The sequence below is a fragment of the Phoca vitulina genome, unplaced genomic scaffold (genome assembly GCF_004348235.1).
Source record: "Phoca vitulina isolate PV1807 unplaced genomic scaffold, GSC_HSeal_1.0 scaffold77, whole genome shotgun sequence".
NCBI classification, from domain to species: Eukaryota; Metazoa; Chordata; class Mammalia; order Carnivora; family Phocidae; genus Phoca; species Phoca vitulina.
Window position 1 is genome coordinate 1,364,325 of NW_022589780.1, and position 21,910 is coordinate 1,386,234.

The following is a 21,910-nucleotide window of genomic DNA, read 5'->3' on the forward strand; positions in this document are numbered from 1 at the left end:
AAAAAAAAAAAAAAAGCATTTGCTGTTGAAACCAGCTGGGCCTGCCGTTTTCTGTTTTGGAAGGTTTCTTATCTTCCAAACTTATAAATTTAATTTAATTAATAGTTATGGGTTATGTATTTCATCTTGTGTGACTTTTGGTTGTCTATGGTTTTTGAGGAAGTCTCCAAATATCATTGTTAGTTTGTCTATTTTTCTTTTCAGTTCTGCCAGCTTTTACTTCATATATATTGAAGCTCTATTGTTGGGTGCATCTACATTTGGATAGTTATATCTTCTTGGTAAATCGACCCTTTTAACCCTGGTCCTGGCTTAAAAAAATAAATTTAAACTTGTAAAGCCTCCAGTTACTATTGATTACTAGCTTAAGTTAAAGATGGTACTAATATGAACTTAAGTGTGTCCTTTCTTCAAAATATCTTTGATTCATCTTACCTGCTCACTTTCCCCATACAGTAATAGCCAATATTTACTGTACACTCATCATGGAAAACTAAGCATTTTACATGCATAGTTTATTTAATCTTCAGAAAAACTCCATTAAGACAGCAACTAATCTCATTCAGTACATGAGGAGCCCAGGTTTAGAGAGGTTAAATAACTACCTGAGGCCACAAAGCTAGCTTGTGGGTGAGCCAGGGTTGAGAACTCAGACTGTTTTACTCCAGAGACTGCACCTTAACCTCTAAGCTCTAATTATTTTTCCCTTTAGTCAGTTACCAATTCCTGGCAGCTCTGTTTTCCAAACACCTTTCAAATGATTCTATTCTCCACTTTCATGCTACCACCCAGTCCAAGCCACCATTATCTTTCCTAGATGACTTTCAATGTCTTCTAAATCTTTTTTTTTTAAAGATTTTATTTATTTGGGACAGAGAGAACGAGTGAGAGAGAGCATGAGCAGGGGGAGCGGCAGGCAGAGGGAGGAAAGCAGACTCCCCACTGAGCAGAGAGCCTGATGCGGGGACTCGATCCCAGGACCTGGGATCATGACCTGAGCCAAAGGCAGCTGCTTAACCGACTGAGCCACCCAGGCGCCCCTTCAATGTCTTCTAAATAGGCTCCCTGCTTCCAATTAAGCCCCGATGCAGCTAGCGTGCTAAATGCAAATCTGACTGTCGCTGTACAGCATTTAACCAAGAACATGACTGGCTTGTCAAAGAGGCATTTCTGTAGCTTTAAAATTACTTACTGGGTCTAAATTGACTGTAAATATAAGAAGGTATGGGAATAAATGGTAATTTAATAATTCAACATCAAACGTGGCTTCCAATGACTCTTAAGGTGAAGGCTCTTAAGGTCTTGTAATCTTGGTTTCGAAGGCACTCTGTGGTGGAGCCCCTGGCCACCCCCTTGTTTTCTGCATTCCACCATCCTGCTATGTCTGTTCCTCCAACTCATTCTGCTCTCTAGCCTCTGGGCTTCTGCGCATGCTGTCCCTTTCACCTGGAAGAATCCTTCCTCAGCTCTTTCCTGGCTAGTTCCTATTCATCGTTTTGGCCTCAAAATAAATGTCACCGTTGCAATATTTTGGAGCTCTCTTTGACTTCTTTCCCTTTCCAAAAAAATCTCTCTTCCATTCATTCTCCTGCTTCTATCTCCATTGCTACTGCTATGGTTGAAGGCTCGATCTCCTCTGGTCTGGACTGCAGTCTTTAGTCTGCTCTTTTTGCCTGCTGGTGTCTTTCCTTCTGGTCCATTTCCCATGCTACTGCCAGATTTTTTTTTTTTTTAAAGCACAGTCATAATGCTGTTTGCCTCAGAAACCTTCAATATTTTCCCACTGCTGGCAGAAAAAAGTCTAAACATGTTATCCTGACATGTGAGGCCCTCCATGGACTATCCCCACACACCTTCCTAGCCTCATCTCTCACTACCTGTCCTGAAACTGCTTATGCTCTAGCCCACTATTTCTCAAAGCATTGTTCCCATACCACTGTAGGTATGCTAGGTGGTCTGAGGTGGTATACGGATGGAAAATTAATTTAATGTACAGTGAATAAAAGTGAACTTATGGTAGTCATATAAAATTTCTGTTAAAACACATTAATTTAGGGGCACCTGTGTGGCTCAGCCTGTTAAGCGTCCAACTCTTAGTTTTAGCTCAGGTCATGATCTTGCGGTCCTGGGATTGAGCCCCGCATCGGGCTCTGCACTCAGCACGGAGTCTGCTTGACTGAGTGAGGAGCCTGATGAGGGGCTCCATCTCAGGACCATGAGATCATGACCTGAGCCAAAGTCAGATGCTTAACTGACTGAGCCACCCTGGCACCCCAGAAGGTTACATTATTGATTTGTGATCTTTCTTCTTCTTCTATTTTTTTTATTATTTTTTAAAATTTTATCTCTTTGGGTCCTTTCTCTTTTCTTTTTTTTTTTAACCTTCCTATGTTTTTATTTTTATTTTTATTTATTTTTTATTATGTTCAGCTGGCCAGCATATAGTACATCATTAGTTTTTGCTGTAGTGTTCAACGATTCATTAGTTGTGTATAACACCCAGTGCTCATCACAACATGTGCCTTCCTTAAAAAGACTTTATTCATGGGGCGCCTGGGTGGCTCAGTCATTAAGTGTCTGCCTTCAGCTCAGGTCATGATCTTGGGGTCCTGGGATCAAGCCCTACATTGGGCTCCCTGCTCGGCGGGAAGCCTGCTTCTCCTTCTCCCACTCCCCCTGCTTGTGTTCCTGCTCTCGCTGTCTCTCTCTCTCTCTCTGTCAAATAAATAAAATCTAAAAAAAAAAAAAAGACTTTATTATTTATTTATTTTAGAAAGAGGGTGGAGGGGTAGAGGGGGAAGGAGAGGAAGAAGGAAAGAATCCCAAGCACATTCCACACTCTCCCTCTCACCCTCCTGCTCATGTTCTCACTTTCTCTCTCTCAAATGAATAAATAAATCTTTTTTAAAAAATAAAATACATTAATTTAGGTAACAGCAATGAGTCAGTTTGGAAAAAATGTTAAGCCATAATAGCACAGGTGGCACTCAGCTGTGGAAAAAAACAGAGGATGGGATGCGAATGGCTGAAATATGGGAAACAGAAGCCCAACCACTTTAGTCTATTCCCCATTCCCTTAACCCACCGTGCATTTTCACATCTCTGCCTTTGGAGATGCTGTTGCTTGATTCTGACTACCCTCTCCTCAGCTTTCTGCCTATCAAAATTCTCTCAGCCTTCAAGGATTAGCTGAAATGATACCCCCTTAAATGATATTTTTGGTGATTCTGTGCTTGGAATTAAGGGTTCCCTCTTCCACACACCTACGGCACATTACTTACGCTTCTCTTTGGTCCTGTTTCATTCTGCTGCTTGTGTAGTTAGTAACTCATATGTCTGGCCCTCTCCCTATTAGACAGTAAGCGTCTTGAAAACAGCCTTTAGCACAGTGCCAAGCACAGGGAGATGACTCATGATAAATATTTGTTACGTTAAATTGTAACTCATGGAGAAGTTTTTATTTCAAAATTCACCAAGCAGCAGATGAAAGCTAACAGGGACAAAAACCACTAATGGTCTTATTCCAGACAAGGAAAGGCCTTCTGGGGTTCCAAGGTATATATGTGTGTGAAATGCTATAGGCAAGCAGCCAGGGTAAAGCAAAAATCCAGTGTCCTAAGTGGCTGGCCCACAGCCTTTAGAAATCCAAGAATGTGGTTAGTTTATCACAGATGAATTCCTGTGACTTTGTGATTACTTATTAGATCTACATTAACCATAAATATAAGAACTTGTGGAAGTAAAATGTAATTTAATAATCCAACAAACTTGGAGGACACTTCATGTGAAATCTCTGTGCTAGAAGCCATGGGGACATGGTTGGGGACTGCAAGAAGGAAGGTGAAGAGAATAAATAAGGAAATGATGAAAATAATATACATGTGGTCATTGATACCATGTATTGAGCATTTATTATTAATAAGCACTCTGTTCAGCACTTAATATACATTATTTCATTTAATTCTCTCACAACCCTGAGAGGTAGATAATTTTCTTTCTTTCTTTCTTTCTTTCTTTCTTTCTTTCTTTCTTTCTTTCTTTCTTCCTTTCTTTCTTTCTTTCTTAAAGATGTATTTATTTATTTGAGAGAGAGAGAGAGCGAGAGAGAGAACGCGCATGGGGGGGAGGGGCAGAGGGCGAGGGAGGGAGAGGCAGAGAAACAGATTCCCAGCTGAGTGAGGAGCTTGATGAGGGGCTCCATCTCAGGACCATGAGATCATGACCTGAGCCAAAGTCAGATGCTTAACTGACTGAGCCACCCTGGCACCCCAGAAGGTTACGTTACTGATTTGTGATCTTTCTTCTTCTTCTATTTTTTTTATTTTTTTTTTTAAATTTTATTTCTTTGGGTCCTTTCTCTTTTCTTTTTTCTTAACCTTCCTATGCTTTTATTTTTATTTATTTATTTTTATTATGTTCAGCTGGCCAGCATATAGTACATCATTAGTTTTTGCTGTAGTGTTCAACGATTCATTAGTTGCATATAACACCCAGTGCTCATCACAACATGTGCCTTCCTTAAAAAGACTTTATTCATTTATTTATTTTAGAAAGAGGGTGGAGGGGTAGAGGGGGAGGGAGAGGAAGAGGGAAAGAATCCCAAGCTCACTCCACGCTGAGCATGGAGCCCGATGCAGGGCTGGATCCCACGATCCCTGGGATCATGACCTGAGCTAAAACCAAGAGTTAGAGGCTTAACCGACTGAGCCACCCAGGCACCCCAGGTAGGTAATTTTATTATCCTCATTTTAAATATGAAAAAAATGAGGCTCAGAGTGCAAGCTTTGGGGAAAAGAACTCCAAGCTTTAGGGAAAAAGTCGGTAGCATTTGTGCCAAGAACTATTTTAGACACTCTGTGTGTGTTAACTCATATTAATACAGGTAGAAAAGAATGTTTTTGTCTTCCAGGAACTCACATTCTAGTGGGGAAGATTGATACCATAAATAATGGATACATTCCAGGGGGTGAAAACTATATAAGTCAGGGTTCAAATGTCATTTTTTAAAAAAGGTTTTATTTATTTGAGAGAGAGAACGAGTGTGAGAGCAAGAGAGATTGAGAGAACGTGTGGTGGGGAGGGGCAGAGGGAAAGGGAGGAGCAGGCTCCTCAGCAGGGAGCCCGACGACATGGGACTTGATCCCAGGACCCTGGGATCACGACCTGAGCCAAAGACAGATGCTTAACCGACTGAGCCACCCAGGAGCCCCTCAAATGTCATTCTATGGGAACCCAAGCGGAAGACCATTTCCCTATTACTGGGGAACCTAGAAAAAAGCTTTTTGTAAAGGGTAAGATTTAAGTTGGATTTTGGAGGAAGAGCAGGATTTTGACAGAAAGATTAGTGGAGAAAAGGCCTTCCATGCATGAGGAAGAACTCAAAGACCTGTAGATGGAGGAGTCCGAGGCCTATAACACCATAACCTGCAAAAGTACAGGGAGCATGGGAAACCATGGAATAGGAGATGATGGAACTGGGAAGGAAGCTGGGGAGATTAGGCCTGATGCTAGAGGGAAGATGAAGCCAGTGAAAGTTACTAAGCAGAGGAGCAGCATGATCATATCTGTGTATCAGGAAGATAATTTGGGATAACTGGTAGCAAGAGAAACTGTAGGCAGGGAATCAGCTAAGAGTTGCAGTAATTTAGATGAGAGGCAATGGGAACTTGAAGTAGGTTACTATTTATCAAACCAATTTGAGGGCGCCTGGGTGGCTCAGTTGGTTAAGTGACTGCCTTCAGCTCAGGTCATGATCCTGGAGTCCCGGGATCGAGTCCCGCATCGGGCTTCCTGCTCAGCAGGGAGTCTGCTTCTCCCTCTGACCCTCCTCCCTCTCATATGCTCTCTCTCTCTCTCATTCTCGCTCTCTCAAATAAATAAATAAAATCTTTAAAAAAAAAAAAACCAATTTGAAAGGTACTAGGAGGGAGAAATTTCAGAGTTTGGCAGTTGATCATATGTAGGGGATGAATGAATGGTACCTTGAAGGAGCCTGTGGGAAGACTGGGAATGTATCAAAGTCTCTATTTGCCTAATTTTCTAGGATCTAGTTACTTGTTATTCTTCCTGAAGGTGTAATGAAGTCAGAACTTAAGGTGCCTGTCTCAAAAGTGGTTGTCATTCCTCTGTTGATCAAATGGCAAGGTTGGCAGTGTCTTATGAGGTGGGGTGGCTGGGCTCCAAGTAATGTCAATTTCTATAACAGAAAGGAAGAAAATGAACATCTATTGAGGATTTTTTTTTTGCCTCTTTGATCTTCACAATAGTCATTAGAGGCAGATATTATGTTCTGTTTCTATAATGGGGGAGAATGAATGACTTACTTGTGAAGGTCACGTAAAAAATAAAGTGACTTACTTGCACAAGGTCACATAGCAAGCAAGTGGCAGACCTGGCCCGTCTGACTCCCAAGACTGTGTCCTATTTTATGTAGTATCAGAAACCAGAGAAAGAAGGAAGGCCTAAAAAAACAAACAAAACAAAAAACAAACCAAAACCGAAACACACACAAAACAAAACAAACAAACAAAAAACAAAACAAAACAAAAGGATGACCAGGAGAGAGGAAAAAGAACAAGAGATGGACTTAAGGTCTCTACTGAGGAAGAAGGAATCTAGAAGAATCATCAATTTATTTTATTTTTTAAAAATATTTTATTTATTTGAGAGAGAGATAGAGATAGCAAGAGAGAGCATGAGCAGGGAGTAGAGAGAGAAGGGAGCCTGACACGGGGCTCAATCCCAGGGCCCTGAGATCTTGACCTGAGCCGAAGGCAGACGCTCAACTGACTGAGCCACCCAGGTGCCCCAGAATCATTAATTTAATGTCAAGCCTGGTTTTGTGAGAAATATAACCATGTCAAGACCTGGCTCCTGTTCTCATGGGGCTTATTGGATAGAGGGGGCAAAGGATATAAGGGCTGTTACCTAACCTATTTTTACAAATTGCTTTGGACTTTCAGAGGTGATGTAGTCTTGGGTTGTCTAGGAAATGTTGCAGAGAAGACATGACTTCAGCAATATCTCAGAGGAGGGGTTGTCCATGATTAGTCCAGCAAGAATGATCAAAGCATCTTTCTAGTGGAGGGAATAGTCAGAGCAGAGGTGAAGGAGTGGGAGAGTACCCTTTACATTTGTTCTGTGAATAGCCTGCCTGGAACACAAGCTTCATATAGGGGAAGAGTAGGGTGATGAGCTGGTAAAAGGTTAGAGCCAGAGAGTGGAGGAGGGCCTTGAATGCCCAGGCTAACACATTTGTACTTCACTGAGTAGGCAGTGGGAAAACACTGACTATTTTTGAGCAGGAGAGGGCTGTAATCAAAGATGTTTTCTAAAGGCTCTACTGGAAGCAAGCAGTGGAATAGATTGGAAAGGGTAGAAAGTAGAAGGTAGAGGGCCAGGAAAGAGGATATTGCAACAGTTTAGGTAGATGGTGATATAAGCCCAGAAAAGAAGAGACAGATGGAGAGCCATCCTCTAATGGAAGCTGGCCCTCAGGAGGGCTGTCAGGGCCATTGCCTAATTCTAAGGTTCATGAGTATTTGTATTTCACATCTCCTGCAAACTGTCTTTCCATTCCTCTCTTCTCACTTTTCCCCTCCTTCTTGTCCCTCTGCCCTTTTTTCTCCTCTTTCCCCCTATTTTGTTTCCCATTACTTTCAGTGACGCTCAATAATCAGCCATGATTCTGAACATCATTTGGGAAGGAGAGGCACTGAGGGAGGCTCTGAGCAAGACAGAGGAATGAAGGAAAGCGGGTGAGAAAGAGAAGAAGGAAATTAAGAAGGGAGGGAGAGAAGAGAGAGAGGCAAGGAAGGGAGGGAGGAACACTTTTCTATATGGAGCATTTACTGCAGACCAAGCTGAGAGGATAGGGATACTGAGGCTTAGAGGGATCACAATACTTGTTGGAAGTCACACAGCTAATTGTAGTCCAAGTTTGACAAATTCCAGAATCCACGTCCTGTTCACCATGTTTCACTGTTTCTCTTTTCTGCCTTCCTGAGCCCAACTTGGTGTAATGTTTTTTTTCCCCCTGAAACCCTAATATTACTTCACTGTGACCCTTTCTTTCACTTACTACAGTCTGTCTTCCATTGTAGTGACTTGTGTATGTGTCCAGCATGATGGATAAACTGTGTACAGTGGTGGAATTAATGATTGCTTTATCTTTGTTCCTAGATAGTAAGGAGTTGGTACTTGACTCACTGTAGGATCGACAAGGACAGTCGCTGTCTTATAATTAGTATTTGCTCTATAACTCTTGAACAGATGTGAATATCTTAGGCACCTCTATGGGCATCTCACTCTGTTAGGTGTTACAGCTACCTTGGTAACCTCCAAGACCCAGGATTCATGTTGTAACTTCTAGCATAATCACTAAAATAATAGAAACAGGATGTCTAGCATCTAAACTAGTAGAGGAAGACAAATGGAATGATAATCAATTTAAAAGAAGTCGAGACAAATGGACAACAAGCAGACAGGCATACGAAAAGACGCTCAACATCACTAATCATTAGGGAAATGCAAATCAAAATCACCATGAGATATCATCACATTCATTAGGATGGTTCCTGGTAAAAAAAAAAAACAAAAACAAAAAAACCCCCCAGAAAATAAAGAAGTGTTGGAGAGAATGTGGAGAAATTGGACCCCTCGTGCACTGTTGGTGGGAATGTAAAATGGTGGAGCTGCTATGGAAAATAGTATAGCAGTTCCTCAAAAAAAATGTAAAATGGAATTTCCATATGATCCAGCAATTCCACTTCTGGGAATATATTCAAAAGAATTGAAAACAGGATCTCAAAGATATATTTGAATACCCATGTTTATAGAAGCATTATTTACAATACTCACACAATGGAATATTATTCAGCCTTAACAAGGAAGGAAATCCTGTCACATGGTACAACACAGGTGGAACTCGAAGACATGGTAAGTGAGATGAGCCAGTCGCAAAAGAACAAATAGTGCATAATTCCACTTATATGAAGTACCCAGTGGAGTCAAGTTCACAGAGATGGAAAGTAGAATGGTGGTTGCCAGAGGCTGGGGGAAGGGGAAATGGTGAGTTCTTGTTTAATGGGTAAAGAAGTTTCAGTTTCACAAGCTGAAAAGAGTTCTGGAGGTGGATGGTGGTTGGTGATGGTTGCACAACACTGAATGTATTTAATGCTTCTAAAATGTTCACTTAAAAATAGTTAAAACGATTGATTAGATGTTATGTGCATTTTACCACAATTTTTAAAAACGTTCAAAAATACAGGAGAAACAAAACATTCACATCTGTTATTAGTGTTTTCACTGAAGACACGTAGGTGCCATCATTGGTCCCTAACATCCCCACTCCACACCCCTCCAGCTCTTCCAGGATGACCGGAGCCTAGTAAGATGGGGGGTGGGCATTATTAGGAGGCTGTTCTCCTAGGTTCTCACCTCTGGGCCCTTACATATTCAGTGTTGGATATGCCCTCTATCCTCATCCCTGTCTAGAGACAGTGTCCTTTGAGATGAGGAGAGGAAGAGAGAAAAAAAATACTTAAAAACAAATCATTTTGTGGTCAAAAAATGAAAACATTTTATTGAAGAGAGTTCCCTAGAAGAGCCAGAACAGTCTGGGCACTTGTGTTTGAATAGCACACGAAGGCTCTCTGGGGTGGGACAGACCCCACCCCTATAGGATCAGCTTACACAGTTCTTCCTCTCTGGACCTCTTTTCCCTGCTCTCTAATCCCCATGTTTGCCCACTCTTTCTGGGATCCAGACTTGAAATGGTGGCTGTCACCATGATGCCAAGTCTTTTAGGACATTCCTGTGCCCCTCACTTTCCTAATTGAGGGCTGGAACTTTTTAAAGGGGTCTGTCTAGGAAGTTAAGATAAACGCAAAGGGAAACAAAAAGAAAATATGAAAGACTAGAAACAAGTTTACAGAAATATCACTTTTTTTTAAAGATTTTATTTATTTATTCATTTGAGAGAGAGAGAGAGAGTGCACACGAGAGGGGGGAGGGTCAGAGGGAGAAGCAGACTCCCTGCTGATCAGGGAGCCCAATGCGGGACTCGATCCCGGGACTCCAGGATCATGACCTGAGCCGAAGGCAGTCGCTTAAACAACTGAGCTACCCAGGCACCCCAAAATAGCGCTTTTTTTTTAAAAAAAGATTTTATTTTATTTATTTGACAGAGAGAGACACAGCGAGAGAGGGAACACAAGCAGGGGGAGTGGGAGAGGGAGAAGCAGGCTTCCCGCGGAGCAGGGAACCCGATGTGGGGCTCGATCCCAGGACCCTGGGATCATGACCTGAGCCGAAGGCAGACACTTAACGACTGAGCCATCCAGGCCCCCCTCACTTTTTTTTTCTTCTTAATACAGTTAGAGGTAGGCCATAGATAGACTAAGAGCTCAGCATGATTTGATTTCAATAAGGCTCAGTAAGTCATCACCTTTTGGAGGTCATGGACCCCGTTGGCAGTCTGGTGAAGCCCAGAGACTCCTTCTCCGAATAATCTTAAATACCCAAAATAAAATATACAGACTTACAAAGGAAATGCATCATATTACAATGCAATTCTCAAAACATTACAAAAAAAGAGTGATATAGTGACCTGGGCTTCTTGGTTTATGCATTAAATAACCAGACCTAATGGTGGTTCCAATAACTACTGGAATTTTGAGGTAGTCATGAGCATAAATGAAATTTCGAGATGCCTGCAACAACTGGCATGTGAAATGCAAACCTGTGATGTCTATTACTGACAAATTCACTGGTACTGCAAACATTTCTGTGGTTAAGACCCTCTGCTCTAAGGGATTGTATAGCCTCCCATAGACTGGCATTGGCTGCCTTCAAGATGACATTTCTCCCCATCCAGTTTCTAAGCTTGGTCCTTGTAATTGGCTGCTCACGAAGTACTAGTTTCTGGCTGGGAAAAGCTGAGAGCTCTCAACCCATTTGCCCAGCACTGATAATTGCCATGCTTTGAGTCCACTGCACAACTGGCACTTTATTAAAATTCTAATGAATCACTCAGGCAGCTCCCAGACTTTCCAGAATTTTCTCACCATAGTTTTATACTGGAAAATCACCTTCTGCCTCCCTAGTAACACCAACTCTGCAGGCCACCACCACCTCTGCTCCCATCCCTGAATATGACTCTTTTCAGCTAGGTCGGAGAGAGATGGGCTAAGTGGGTGATAGGTATGAAGGAGGGCATTTTTTGGGATTAGCCCTGGGTGTCATATGTAAGTGACGAATCACTAAATTCTACTCCTGAAACTAATATTACACTATGTGCTAACTAACTGGAATTTAAATAAAGACCTGAGATAAAAAAAGAACGGGCAGTCCTGAGAAGGCTGCGGTGATCTTTAAACCAGAACAACCACAGCTTCACTCATGGCCTTCAGGCCCCTCAGTTGGAAAGAGAGAAATCTAATGAACTCAACAGTAGCCCTCTCTCTGCATGGGGAGGCACAGTCCTTCCCAGAGAGAGGGGACTGACCAAATAATCTCTTTGGAGCCTTCCTCATCTGGGGGTTCCTGGTCTTTTTCTTGGCCTGTTCCCATGTGCTCTCCAGCCCCTGGGATTCACTCACCTAAAAATACGTAGACTGGGAGCCACTGCAAGACAGACAGGGTTTGGAGGCATTCCCGAAGATCTAGTCTGGAGAGGGAGGCCATGGCTGTGGTGTTCTTCTGCTGTGGCAAGAAGCCCAAACAGAAGGCCTGCACCTCTAAAGCTGAGCTGATTATAAGGTGCTTCGCTCTAGTCTCTTATCACGGAGCCCCTTTAGCTGTTGAAGATTTGAGGTTTGACCTCACCTTTACTCCAGTCTTCCCTTTTGTCAGCCCTGACCCCGCCCCAAGCTTCCTACACATACCAGGTTTCAGATCACCCCATCTAATCTCTCTAATATCGCTCTAACATCTAGCCTTTCTTCACGTGTGTTCCATTATAACAAGGCAGATCTGGCCTTGGGGAGTTTCTGGCGGTGTGTGGGGAAGTCCCTGATAAATGAGCGCAGGAAAAGAGACCATTCTCTCCGAGACCTCCAAGAGACCTCCAAGAGGACCTCTGAAAAGCAACCTACTTCCCTGCTTAAGGAAGGAGACCTGGTGATGATACTTGTTTCTGCCCTAGATGCTGATCTTTGGCTCCTGTCTTCTGCGGAGACCTACCCAGTCAACCTGGGCCTTTTTCTGCACAGGTAGCGAGACTTCTCAGATCCGTCCTGGTGCCTCTATTCCCAGGGGCTCTGTATCAGCAGCCAGATACCATATGATAGAGCGGGAGAAGCATTTCACAGAGCGCAGACCTGGGTTCCAGGCCCGCCTCCACCATGTTATTCCCGTGACGTCTTCGCAAATTGCTCTCTCTCTCTCGATCTCAGTTTGAGCATTCGTCGTGGGAAGGCAGTGTAGTGGTTAGGGACATGGATTTGAGAGCCGGATAGCTGGGGTGCAAATCTTGGCTCTGCCGCTTACAAGTCGGTGAGCTTCTGTGCCTCAGTTTCCCCATCTGTAAAACAGGGATAGTAATAGTACCTTCTTCATAGGGCTTTTCTGAGGATTAGATGAGTGAATGAGTGTAAAGTGCATAGCATAGTGCCTGGCACGCAGTTAATGTTAGTGTTTCCTGTTATTATTCGTTGAGTTGAGTTAATGCCTATTGAACATCTACTATGTTTCAGGCTAAGAGGCCTGCTTCTACACACTGCTTTTACAAAATTAAACACCGTCCCCAGGTCCCAAGCCCTCTGGATTTATCAGTTTTTTTCTGTAACTATCTACTGAGTGACTACTGTTTGCCAGGCACTGCCGTAGGTGCTGAAGATTTGGCGGGGAAGAAGATGGACATGATTTCTGCCTTCACTGAACTTACAGTCCAGCGGAGGAGACAGACATTAAGCAAAAGAAAATCACAGAAATGTCTGTGCACTTGAATGTGTCATAAGTGTCTTAAAGGAAAAGGCCAGTATTCTCAGCGTAAGGCCTTGAATATAGAAGGTGCTCAAAAAAATATTTTGAATGTAATCAAAAAGGTTGCTAGGAAAATCAAATACAAAAGCGGTATCAAGTATCCTACAAGTGGGAAGAAACATTGATTCCTTAGCCTTTTCCAGGGAGATTAGCAGAATTCTGTCTTCCTCCCTAAATCCCACTGTGGTTCAGAGCTCCCTAATTAGACTGACTAATGAGATGTTTCAGAGTTGGGACGCCTGGGTGGCCTAGTCAGTTAGGCGTCTGCCTTCGGCTCAGGTCATGACCCCAGGGTCCTGGGATAGAGTCTCGCATGGAGCTCCTTGCTCAGCGGGGAGCCTGCTTCTCCCTCCCCCTCTGCCTGCCACTCCCCCTGCTTGTGCTCTCTCTCTCTCTTTCTGACAAATAAATAAATAAAATCTCAAAAAAAAAAAAAAAAAAGCCTAAGATGTTTCAGAGTTAAGCTTAGGGAACTTTCTTGGTATGCTGCTGGGGTGTGCTTTCATTCCCCAACGTACCCTAGATGGCCACCTAGCATGTCACCCCATTTGTCCACTTCCTCTTTGCTTCTCTTCCCCTAGCTACCTGGGGTTCTCAAACTGTTTATTGGGGCTACTTGGCCACATACATGGTGAGATGTATTGGAGCACATCTGCTCAGAATTTTCACGAGAAGAGGGAGAGAGGTAAGTGAGGCAGGCCTGGGTCTTCTAGGGGAAAGCGCAGATGTGGAGGGCTGGAGTCTCCAGCATGGACAAGATCCACAATGTTGAGAGCTCCACATCTCCTTATAGATCAGCTCTCTACCCTCCTTCACTTTCAGACGGGTAAATGGAAGAGGCCTAGAAAGGACTCAAGGTCACACAGGGTGCCAGAGGCAGGGCAAGGACAGATCGATTTCCTTTTCTGTCTCCCTAACGTCCAGCTCAGGGCCTCAAGTACAGAGTAGATCCCCAAGGAAATGCTTGTGGGCCAAACGAAGGCGATCTGGTCTCCTGGTTCCTCAAGCAAGATGGACAGGCAGGGCCGGGCCAAGCCCCTGACTGGCCACTCTCTTCTCCCCAAAGCAGAGAACATGCTTCTGAGCTGGCGTTTTCTACAGCCACATGGACAAGTGTCACAGAGATAGCAGGGAATGTGGAACAAGCAGGAAGAAGCGAAGTAGGCCAGCAGACAAACCCTGAACAGGCAGCACTCAGGATTTCCCAGTCACAGTTCATCCAGCCAACCAACAAAAGCCTAGCTGCCTTAGATTAAGCAGTAGCAAGAGAAAGGTGGCCGAGAAGCACAAAGGTGGGCCAATTTCATGCGTAAAACATTTAAGGCTGATGGGATTCTAACCCTCAAGAAACTCACAGTCCAGGGTGCGAGGTAGACGTAATCACCGACACCTGTGGGGTACTGTGAGGTGCGCAGAAGAGAGAAGCACCCACCAGTCCGAGGAGATCAGGGAGGGCTTTCTGGAAGAGGAGATGCGGCGGGGAGGGGAGATGGACTAGGCGCAAAGGACACGAAGGGCTGTCCAGGAAAGACGGCAACCAGCTTATCAAACCAAAACGAATGGGGATCTGGGATAGGCCAGCAAGCTAAGGAGTTTCTAAGGAGCAACAGAAAAACAAAGAAAGGAGAGAAATGGAAGGAAAAGAAGATTGAGGAGACTGGGGAGCTCAGAAGGAATGGTGGAAGTTAGGGAAGCTCAGAGACAGAAGCAGCCCCAGGAATCTTCCTCCTGGATTTGAAGGTGCACCGTCAGCCTTCAGAATGACTCATTTCCAGAAAGCTTTGGATAGCTGAGGTTTTGCCATCATGTGTCATCTTCTGATCTTTCCCCGTCTGCCATACTCTTATTGGGCTAGGTATTGCGATTTCAGTTCAATTAAAAGTATTTATGGAGAGCCTACTTAATGCCAAGCCCTAGGCGAGGTACTATTAGAAGGTACATGCATAGTCCTTCAGTCACCACATTTTTATTGAGGTCCTGCCATAAGCCTGGTATTGTTCTAGAGGTTGACAACTGTGTGTGTGTGTGTGTGAGATGGGGCGGGGGGGGGGCAGGCAGAGAAAAAAAGCAGCACACACAGCATCAACGCAGGGATGGGGGCCATCAGAGATTTACAAAGAAGACAGAGGAGACAGCTAGTAGCTGTGTGACCTTGGACAAGATACTTCTCTGTGTCTCGGTTTCCTCATCTGGAAAAAGGGACTAATCATATTTACTCCCTGCGAGGATTAGTGGTAGCGTTAGTCAACTCCTTGTCAGTGTCTGACCCCCAGGAGCTGCTTGATAGGACTGGTATTCAGCGGTAGGAAGGTGGTATTTGCAATGGGCTCCAGTGGGCAAAGAAGGAGGGAATATGTTCCCCCCCCCTCCCGTGGGCAAAGAAGGAGGGAATATGTTCCTCCCCCCTCCCGTGGTGCCCTCCATGAGAGGAGATCGGAGGTTTGCTCCGGCACCAGTGACTGGAGCCTTGGGTTCATGGGGGTTCATGGAGTAGAAGGACAGAAGGCTGGCAATTGTAAGTGGGATGTTTTTCTCACAAACCTCTTCATGCCTGCAGGTCAGGGGGTCTAGAGTCTAGTGAAAGTAGACCCTGGCCAGGTGGTTCCGAGGAGGAGCCTGATGAGGAGGGGGAGGGGAGGGTGGAACGGTGTGGGTATTTCAAAATCCCATGGGAGTCACTGGATCACTTCTCAGGGTAGGCAGGCCCTGGGGGACAGTGGCATCTGGGGCCTTGGTTCAGGCTAAGGTGACCAACCATGTCTGTTTGCCAGAGACTGAGGACGTGGAATGTTCAATGCTAAAACCGGGACAGTTTGTCCCCTAGTTCAGGTGACTGTCACTGTCTCCTAGACTTCAGCAGGCTGCTCCCCGCAGATCTCCCTCCTTTCTGGTCTCCATGCCACAGCTAGAGGATTGCTGTCAAACACAGCACTTTGCATCCGCCCTGGTTCAAACCCTCCCAAAGCTCCCGTGGTCTCTGCGAGCAAGTTCAAACCCCAGAGCCTGGCATCCAGAGCCCTTTCTACACTGGTTTCTGCCTTCCTTGAGAGTCTCGTTTCCCATCGATTTCACACCCCGGTAGATACAGCCTCCTTCCCCAAACAGGAAGTGCCCCTTCCTCTTCTGGGTCTTGGCCCCTGGTTGTCTCTGAGCAGCCTGACTCACTCCTACCCTTGCTCTCTCTACCCTGCTCTCCCCTCTCGGTTCCCAAGGTACATTATGCTACTTTTGGGAGAGCGCATATCAGGGGTTAGTTTGGGATCGTAGACCCCACTTCTACACCGAGTTTCTTTTTTTTTTTAAGATTTTATTTATTTATTTGAGAGAGAGAAAGCAAGAGAGCATGAGCCGAGGGGGAGGGACAGCGGGAGAGGGAGAAGCAGGCTCCCCACCGAGCAGGGAGCCCAACGCAGGGCTCGGTTCCGGGACCCTGAGATCATGACCTGAGCTGAAGGCAGACGCTTAACCGACTGAGCCACCCAGGCGCCCCTACACCCAGTTTCTACTGTAATGCTTGGTAAGCTTTTGGTATATTTATTTTGAATAGTCAGTATATTCCTGTGATTCAAAATTCAAAAGGGACTATAAGGAATTCAGTGAAAAGTCTCCTTCCCACTCCTGGCCTCTAAGCACCCCCACACTTTTCTCCCTCTAGGGATCTTTCTCATGTGCACACAGAAAATAAGGTAATTTCCTTTGTTAAATGAATACAGGAACAAACAGGGAAAACCTGGAAACAATACGAATGCTCACAATCAGGAGCTGGGTAAGTAAGCTCTTATATAGCAATATTTTAGACAAATTTGCCATCATTCAAAGTCATTAAAATTAGGGGCGCTTGGGTGGCGCAGTCGGTTAAGCATCCGACTCTTGGTTTTGGCTCGGGTCGTGGTCTCGGGATCCTGGGATTGAGCCCCTAGGCTCCGTGCTCAGCACAGAGCTGCCGGAAATTCTCTCTCTCCATCTGATTCCCCCCCCCTCCACCCAGCCCCATGCTTGCTCTCTCTCAAATAAATAAATACATAAAATCTTTTTAAAAATGTCATTAAAATTATTGTAAGGCAGACTCTGTAGTATACGATATGCTAAGCTGTAAAAGCAGACCTCTCCACTGAACGCACTTTGTAAAAATGTGGTATCTTCAGTGATAGGATGAAAGGATGTCTGAGAGAGAAATGATTGCTGTTTTAAGGTGAAGAGATTCTGGGTTGTCTTTTATGTAAAGTTGTTTGAATATGAAAAGAGAGAGGCCGGATTGTTGTGAATCTGCCTGATGAAGAAGTGTGATTCATGATGGGACTCATTCACTCAGTAATTCATTCCACAGACACTGAATGCATGCTTTGTCAGGAGGAAAGAGCTGGAAACAATGCGGAGCTTCTCTGGATAAGCACTAAGCTGGCGGCTCTGGGGACCTAAGCAGCTCTGAGGGAGCGAGAGGGGTGGGGAGTGCGATGAGTTCATTTCAAGGCTGTTGAATTTGAGTTATGTGTGTTCCTCAAGGGGAGCTGGGTAGTGGATGGTAGGATCTAGGTCTGGGAGCTGAGCAGAAAGGTCGGGGCCAGCGCTAGCCACTGGGGAAGCCAGAGGTGTGTGGAGCTCACCCAGGGAGGAGGTGGACAGGTAGGGAGAAGACAGGTTACACAAAGCTGGTGAGAGGTCATTCTGCAAATCTCTCCATCTCTCTGAGCCGGGGCCAAGGGCATCAGGAGAGCGGAGGTGGCATCTGCTGCTCAGTGTGCAAAGGCCTCAGAGTCCAGGCAGAAACCCTACCTCCCAGCACCTGGCCTCCAAGTCTCATGCATTCATGGCCTGGGTCTGGTTTTAGTTGTCTAGGAAGGCCTTGGACCAAGGGGGGCTTCGACTGGTTTAAAAATATGTAGGGGCCCTTAAGTAAGAGGCTGGGGTAGAGGGTTTAAAAGATTAAAGATCAGGGGCACCTGGGTGGCTTGATTTCATCTCAGGTCATGATCTTGGGGTCTCGAGGTCAAGCCCTGTGTCGGGCTCCGTGCTGAGCGTGGAGCCTGCTGGAGATTCTCTCTCCCTCTCCCTCTGCCCCTCGCCCCCCCCTCAAATAAATAAATAAATCTTTAAATTAAAAAAAAAGGAACAAAAAAGATTAATGATCAGCTAGGACTGGAAGGGGAGAGCAGGTGGGCCTGGCATCAGAAGCAGGGGTGTTCCCGTGCAGGTTGAGGGATGTGGGGGCCTCAGGAAGGGGAGGTTTCTGAGTAGGGGTTTCCCCCCTAGCGAGCAGGTCTCTGATGTGCCCCCCCCCAGGTCCTGTGGGGCAAAATGCATGGAATTGTTGCTCAAAACTTAGAGAAACGGGGTGTGGGGGGCACCTGGGTGGCTCAGTGGGTTAAGCGTCTGCCTTCAGCTCAGGTCGTGATCCCAGGGTCCTGGGATGGAGCCCCGGGTCCCTGCTCAGCGGGGAGCCTGCTTCTCCCTCTCCATCTGCCGCTCTGCCTACTTGGCTCTCTCTCTGTGTCAAATAAATAAAATCTTTTAAAAAAGAAGTGCTTTGTTAGAAAACAAACAAACAAACAAAACAACGGAGGGAAAGGAGAGGGGTTATTCCCTGAGCATCGTGCCACCGAGCTGTTGCTGCCCACCTTCCTATGCCCCCATGAAGCCTAAGACTTCGCTCACCATCCTTTCACACACATTTGGCAAAGGCGGCCTGGCGAGCAGATGCCTAAAAACTGGTTCTCCGTTTCCACTGCGCATAACCATTCCTCTCCCTTTGCGGGTCATGTCAGCACACAAAGAAAAGCATTTCACAACCCCTCTTGCAGGAGGTGATATACGGACAATAGATTGAGAAAGCTTTAGAGAGGCAGGGGTTCAAAAACGGTTGGGAAACGCTGGATTAAAACAACAACAACAACAACAACAACAACAACAACAACAAAAACCCCACGTCGCTTACCAGCAGCCTACAGCTCTTATTCCTCACCCTTGTGCCACGTTTTATAACTGTTCGAAGGGTGTTCACGTGTTTGATTTCACCTGCGCCTCCCTTGAGCCTGTGAGGGAAGGAGGGCAGAGGCTGCGTGCATCTGGAAGGGGCAAAGGTAAACAGCAGAGCTAGGACTAGAACCCACATGTGCTTGTTATGACATATGAGTGAACCGTGCCAGGTTAAGCTGTACCTTCCTTGAATGGGTTAAAAACAAACAGTGAGGAAACCCTGTGCAGGTGTCAGGGAGCTGTTTAGGCACGGAGACAATGGTAACAATACCGTCTTGCCCTAGAGTGTCTAACAGAGATGGGTGGCCAGGTGTCTGTGCTAATGGGCAAAGCAGGAGGCCCAGAGTAAATGGGGGAGACCTGTGGAGCTCAGGGGGTACAGAGAGGTGGATTTAGTTCCAAAAGGTTCCCCCTTTGCAGGTGGTTTTAAATGACAGGAGTGACCTGGGTGACCAGGGTGGCCTGGGGGCACTCTGCTCGGGAGTGGCGGACGGAGAGCCCAGCTCAGGACTCTTGCCACCAACCTCTTGCGCTTGCGATGGGCTCATCCAGTGCCCTGCCCTGTCTTTCTCACGGGGACGTTGGGAGGAACCCGCGTGGAAGGGACAAACCACCGCAGAACGGCACGAAAAGGCAGTGCTCAGCATTCACCTTTTAAAAAATCCATTTGGCCTCCACGGGAGCGCTACTGAGGGCAAAGATTTTGGCGACACTGATAGGTTTGCACCATCGACTTAGTAGCTGCGTGGCTGAGCCGTTTCTTCCTGAGCCCGCTTCCTTCTTCGTAAAATGAAGGTATCATCTCCTGCCTGACAGGTTGTTAGGACGAAATAAGCAGCGTTTGTGAAGGAAAGCACTCGGTAAACTAAGAAGCCGTATTACTACTATCTGGTGAACTCACCTCCGGGAGTCCGCCAAACCCAGCTCGCTTTAGGACCCGGAGAGAGCCGGCCGCGGTGGGAGTCGGGAAGGTGGTTCTTTTTTCGGGACGACTGTGCCTCGGAGGAAAATGGAGGAAGAAGGGCTTGCTCGCCCCCTCTGTCTTCCTATCCCCCAGCTGAGGGGGAAGGGGCGGGGGAAGCTGGCATAACCTTTTTCTTTGGTGAGTCAGCCAAGAAGGCATTTCTAGAGCTCCAGTGATGTGTAAGTGGTGGTTTGGGTTTGGAGTTTTTAAAGCGGCTCCCTCCCTTTTAAGCAGCTTTAAGACACACACAAGCACACGCAACTGGGAAGCAAATGGGGGAAATGACAGAAGGCCAGCTGACTAGTATGAACTTGAGGCAGTCAGCTTCCCGGGGCCTGTTTTCTCTTCTGTAAGGTGGGGACGATGCTACCTGCCTCGCAGGGTCATTGCATTCACGGTGTGTGGAAGTGCTGGGTTCAGCGCCCTGTCCCTGTCCGTTTCCTTTCCCTTCCTCGAGGACTGACTGTAATCACTGAGCCTAGAGCGAAAGCACTTGCCGTTCAGCTGCTCCAGGCTCTTCTAATGGCTGCCACTATTGAACAACCCCCTGCTACAGCCCATCCCTAGACAGGGAGGCAACAGGAGCAGTCCCGAGAAATTGTATCGCCCAAGATCACACCGCTTGCAATTTGTAAAAGCCGGGATCCAAACCCACCTCCTCTAGGTTACCTCTTAGGTATCAGAATGTGTGAGGGGGCTTCATGGAGCTGGGTCTTCTGGAAGGCCCATCTTTAAATAGACTCAGGCCAAGGGGGTAACCCCAACCTGGCCCATTTTGAGAAGGAACTCAGGATGGAGTTTCGAGGGCAGGAAATAGGTCATCACTACAGGAAACCTGGCAGTAATTGGAAGAGAGCTAAAAATGAATGTTTGCTTCCCAAATCCTTGGGGAAACTTAATCTGTGCTCTAGCAGTTTCAGGAGCTTATGTTGTGAGGGTGAGGGGAGTCCTTCATGAAACGGTATACAAACACAGTACTGGTGGTCTTCTGTCCTCTCTCACTAAACACGACCTCCTACTCATCGCCTGACAGCCCTCCACTCACCACCCGGTAAACAACAGGGACTTGAGTCTCCTGTTCAAACCTAAGCCAGACTGCAGAGGCTAGAATGGGAAGGCTGAGTCATCTTCCTCTTAAAAGAAAACCTAAGGGACGCCTGGGTGGCTCAGCCGGTTGGGCGTCTGCCTTCGGCTCAGGTCATGATCTCGGGGTCCTGGGATCGAGCCCCGCAACGGGGAGTCTGCTTGTCCCTCTCCCGCTGCCCCTCCCCCCTGCTTGTTCTCTCTCTCTCAAATAAAATCTTACAACAAAACCAAAAACCTAAGCATGCCTAAGCCACATAGAACAAAAGCACGTTTTCTACACAGATCACGTTTCAACACATGGCTGCTTTTTTAGGGTATCAACCCAAGAGCCGAGGACTTCTACAGCAGAAAGTAGGTAGCCCTCCACGTCATCCGAGCCGTCCTCCTCCCTCCGCACCCAGCTATCGGCATGGCTGCGAGCACCTTCCTAAGCAGCAAAATGACTGCCGTGGCCCATCTCCCACTGCAGACCGTGCCAGGCCAGGATGGTCTTCCAGTAGCCCACGTGGGAGCTGGGCTACAGCCTGAGCTGCTCTTCACCCTAAGGGTTATGGCAAATAGTTCTGTGAGAGCCAAGGTCCCGGCCCCAGCGGCACACACAAGGGCGACTCTCACGGCACCTTATCTGTTTCTCTCCTTTTTCTCCTGGCAGAGGCAGACTAGGGAGAGGAGTGCTTTGGTTCATCTGTTTACAGCTCCAGTTGCTGAGAACAGTGCTGTGCGGCAGGGAGAAGTCCTGGCCCTCGCACGCGCCCCTGTAAGGCAGAGTGTTGGGCCATCGCACAGCTGCTCGTTCCGAGGGTGGAAAGGAGAAAGCAAAGCTCCAGCTCCTCTGGGCAGCTCTGATGCTAGAAAATTCACTGCCCACACCAAAGGGTCTCCCCATAAGCTCGGGTGCCCAGA

General features: G+C 46.3%; 1 protein-coding gene across 1 annotated transcript in view; it reads right to left on the reverse strand.

The window, feature by feature from the left end:
• Positions 1 to 11,685, reverse strand: part of DGAT2L6 (diacylglycerol O-acyltransferase 2 like 6) — a 26,128-nt gene extending 14,443 nt beyond the window's left edge. The window contains exon 1 of the mRNA XM_032393784.1: positions 11,601 to 11,685. Within this exon, the coding sequence (XP_032249675.1) occupies positions 11,601 to 11,685 (85 nt within the window). The remainder of the gene's footprint in view (positions 1 to 11,600) is intronic.
• Positions 11,686 to 21,910: the final 10,225 nt, after the last annotated feature.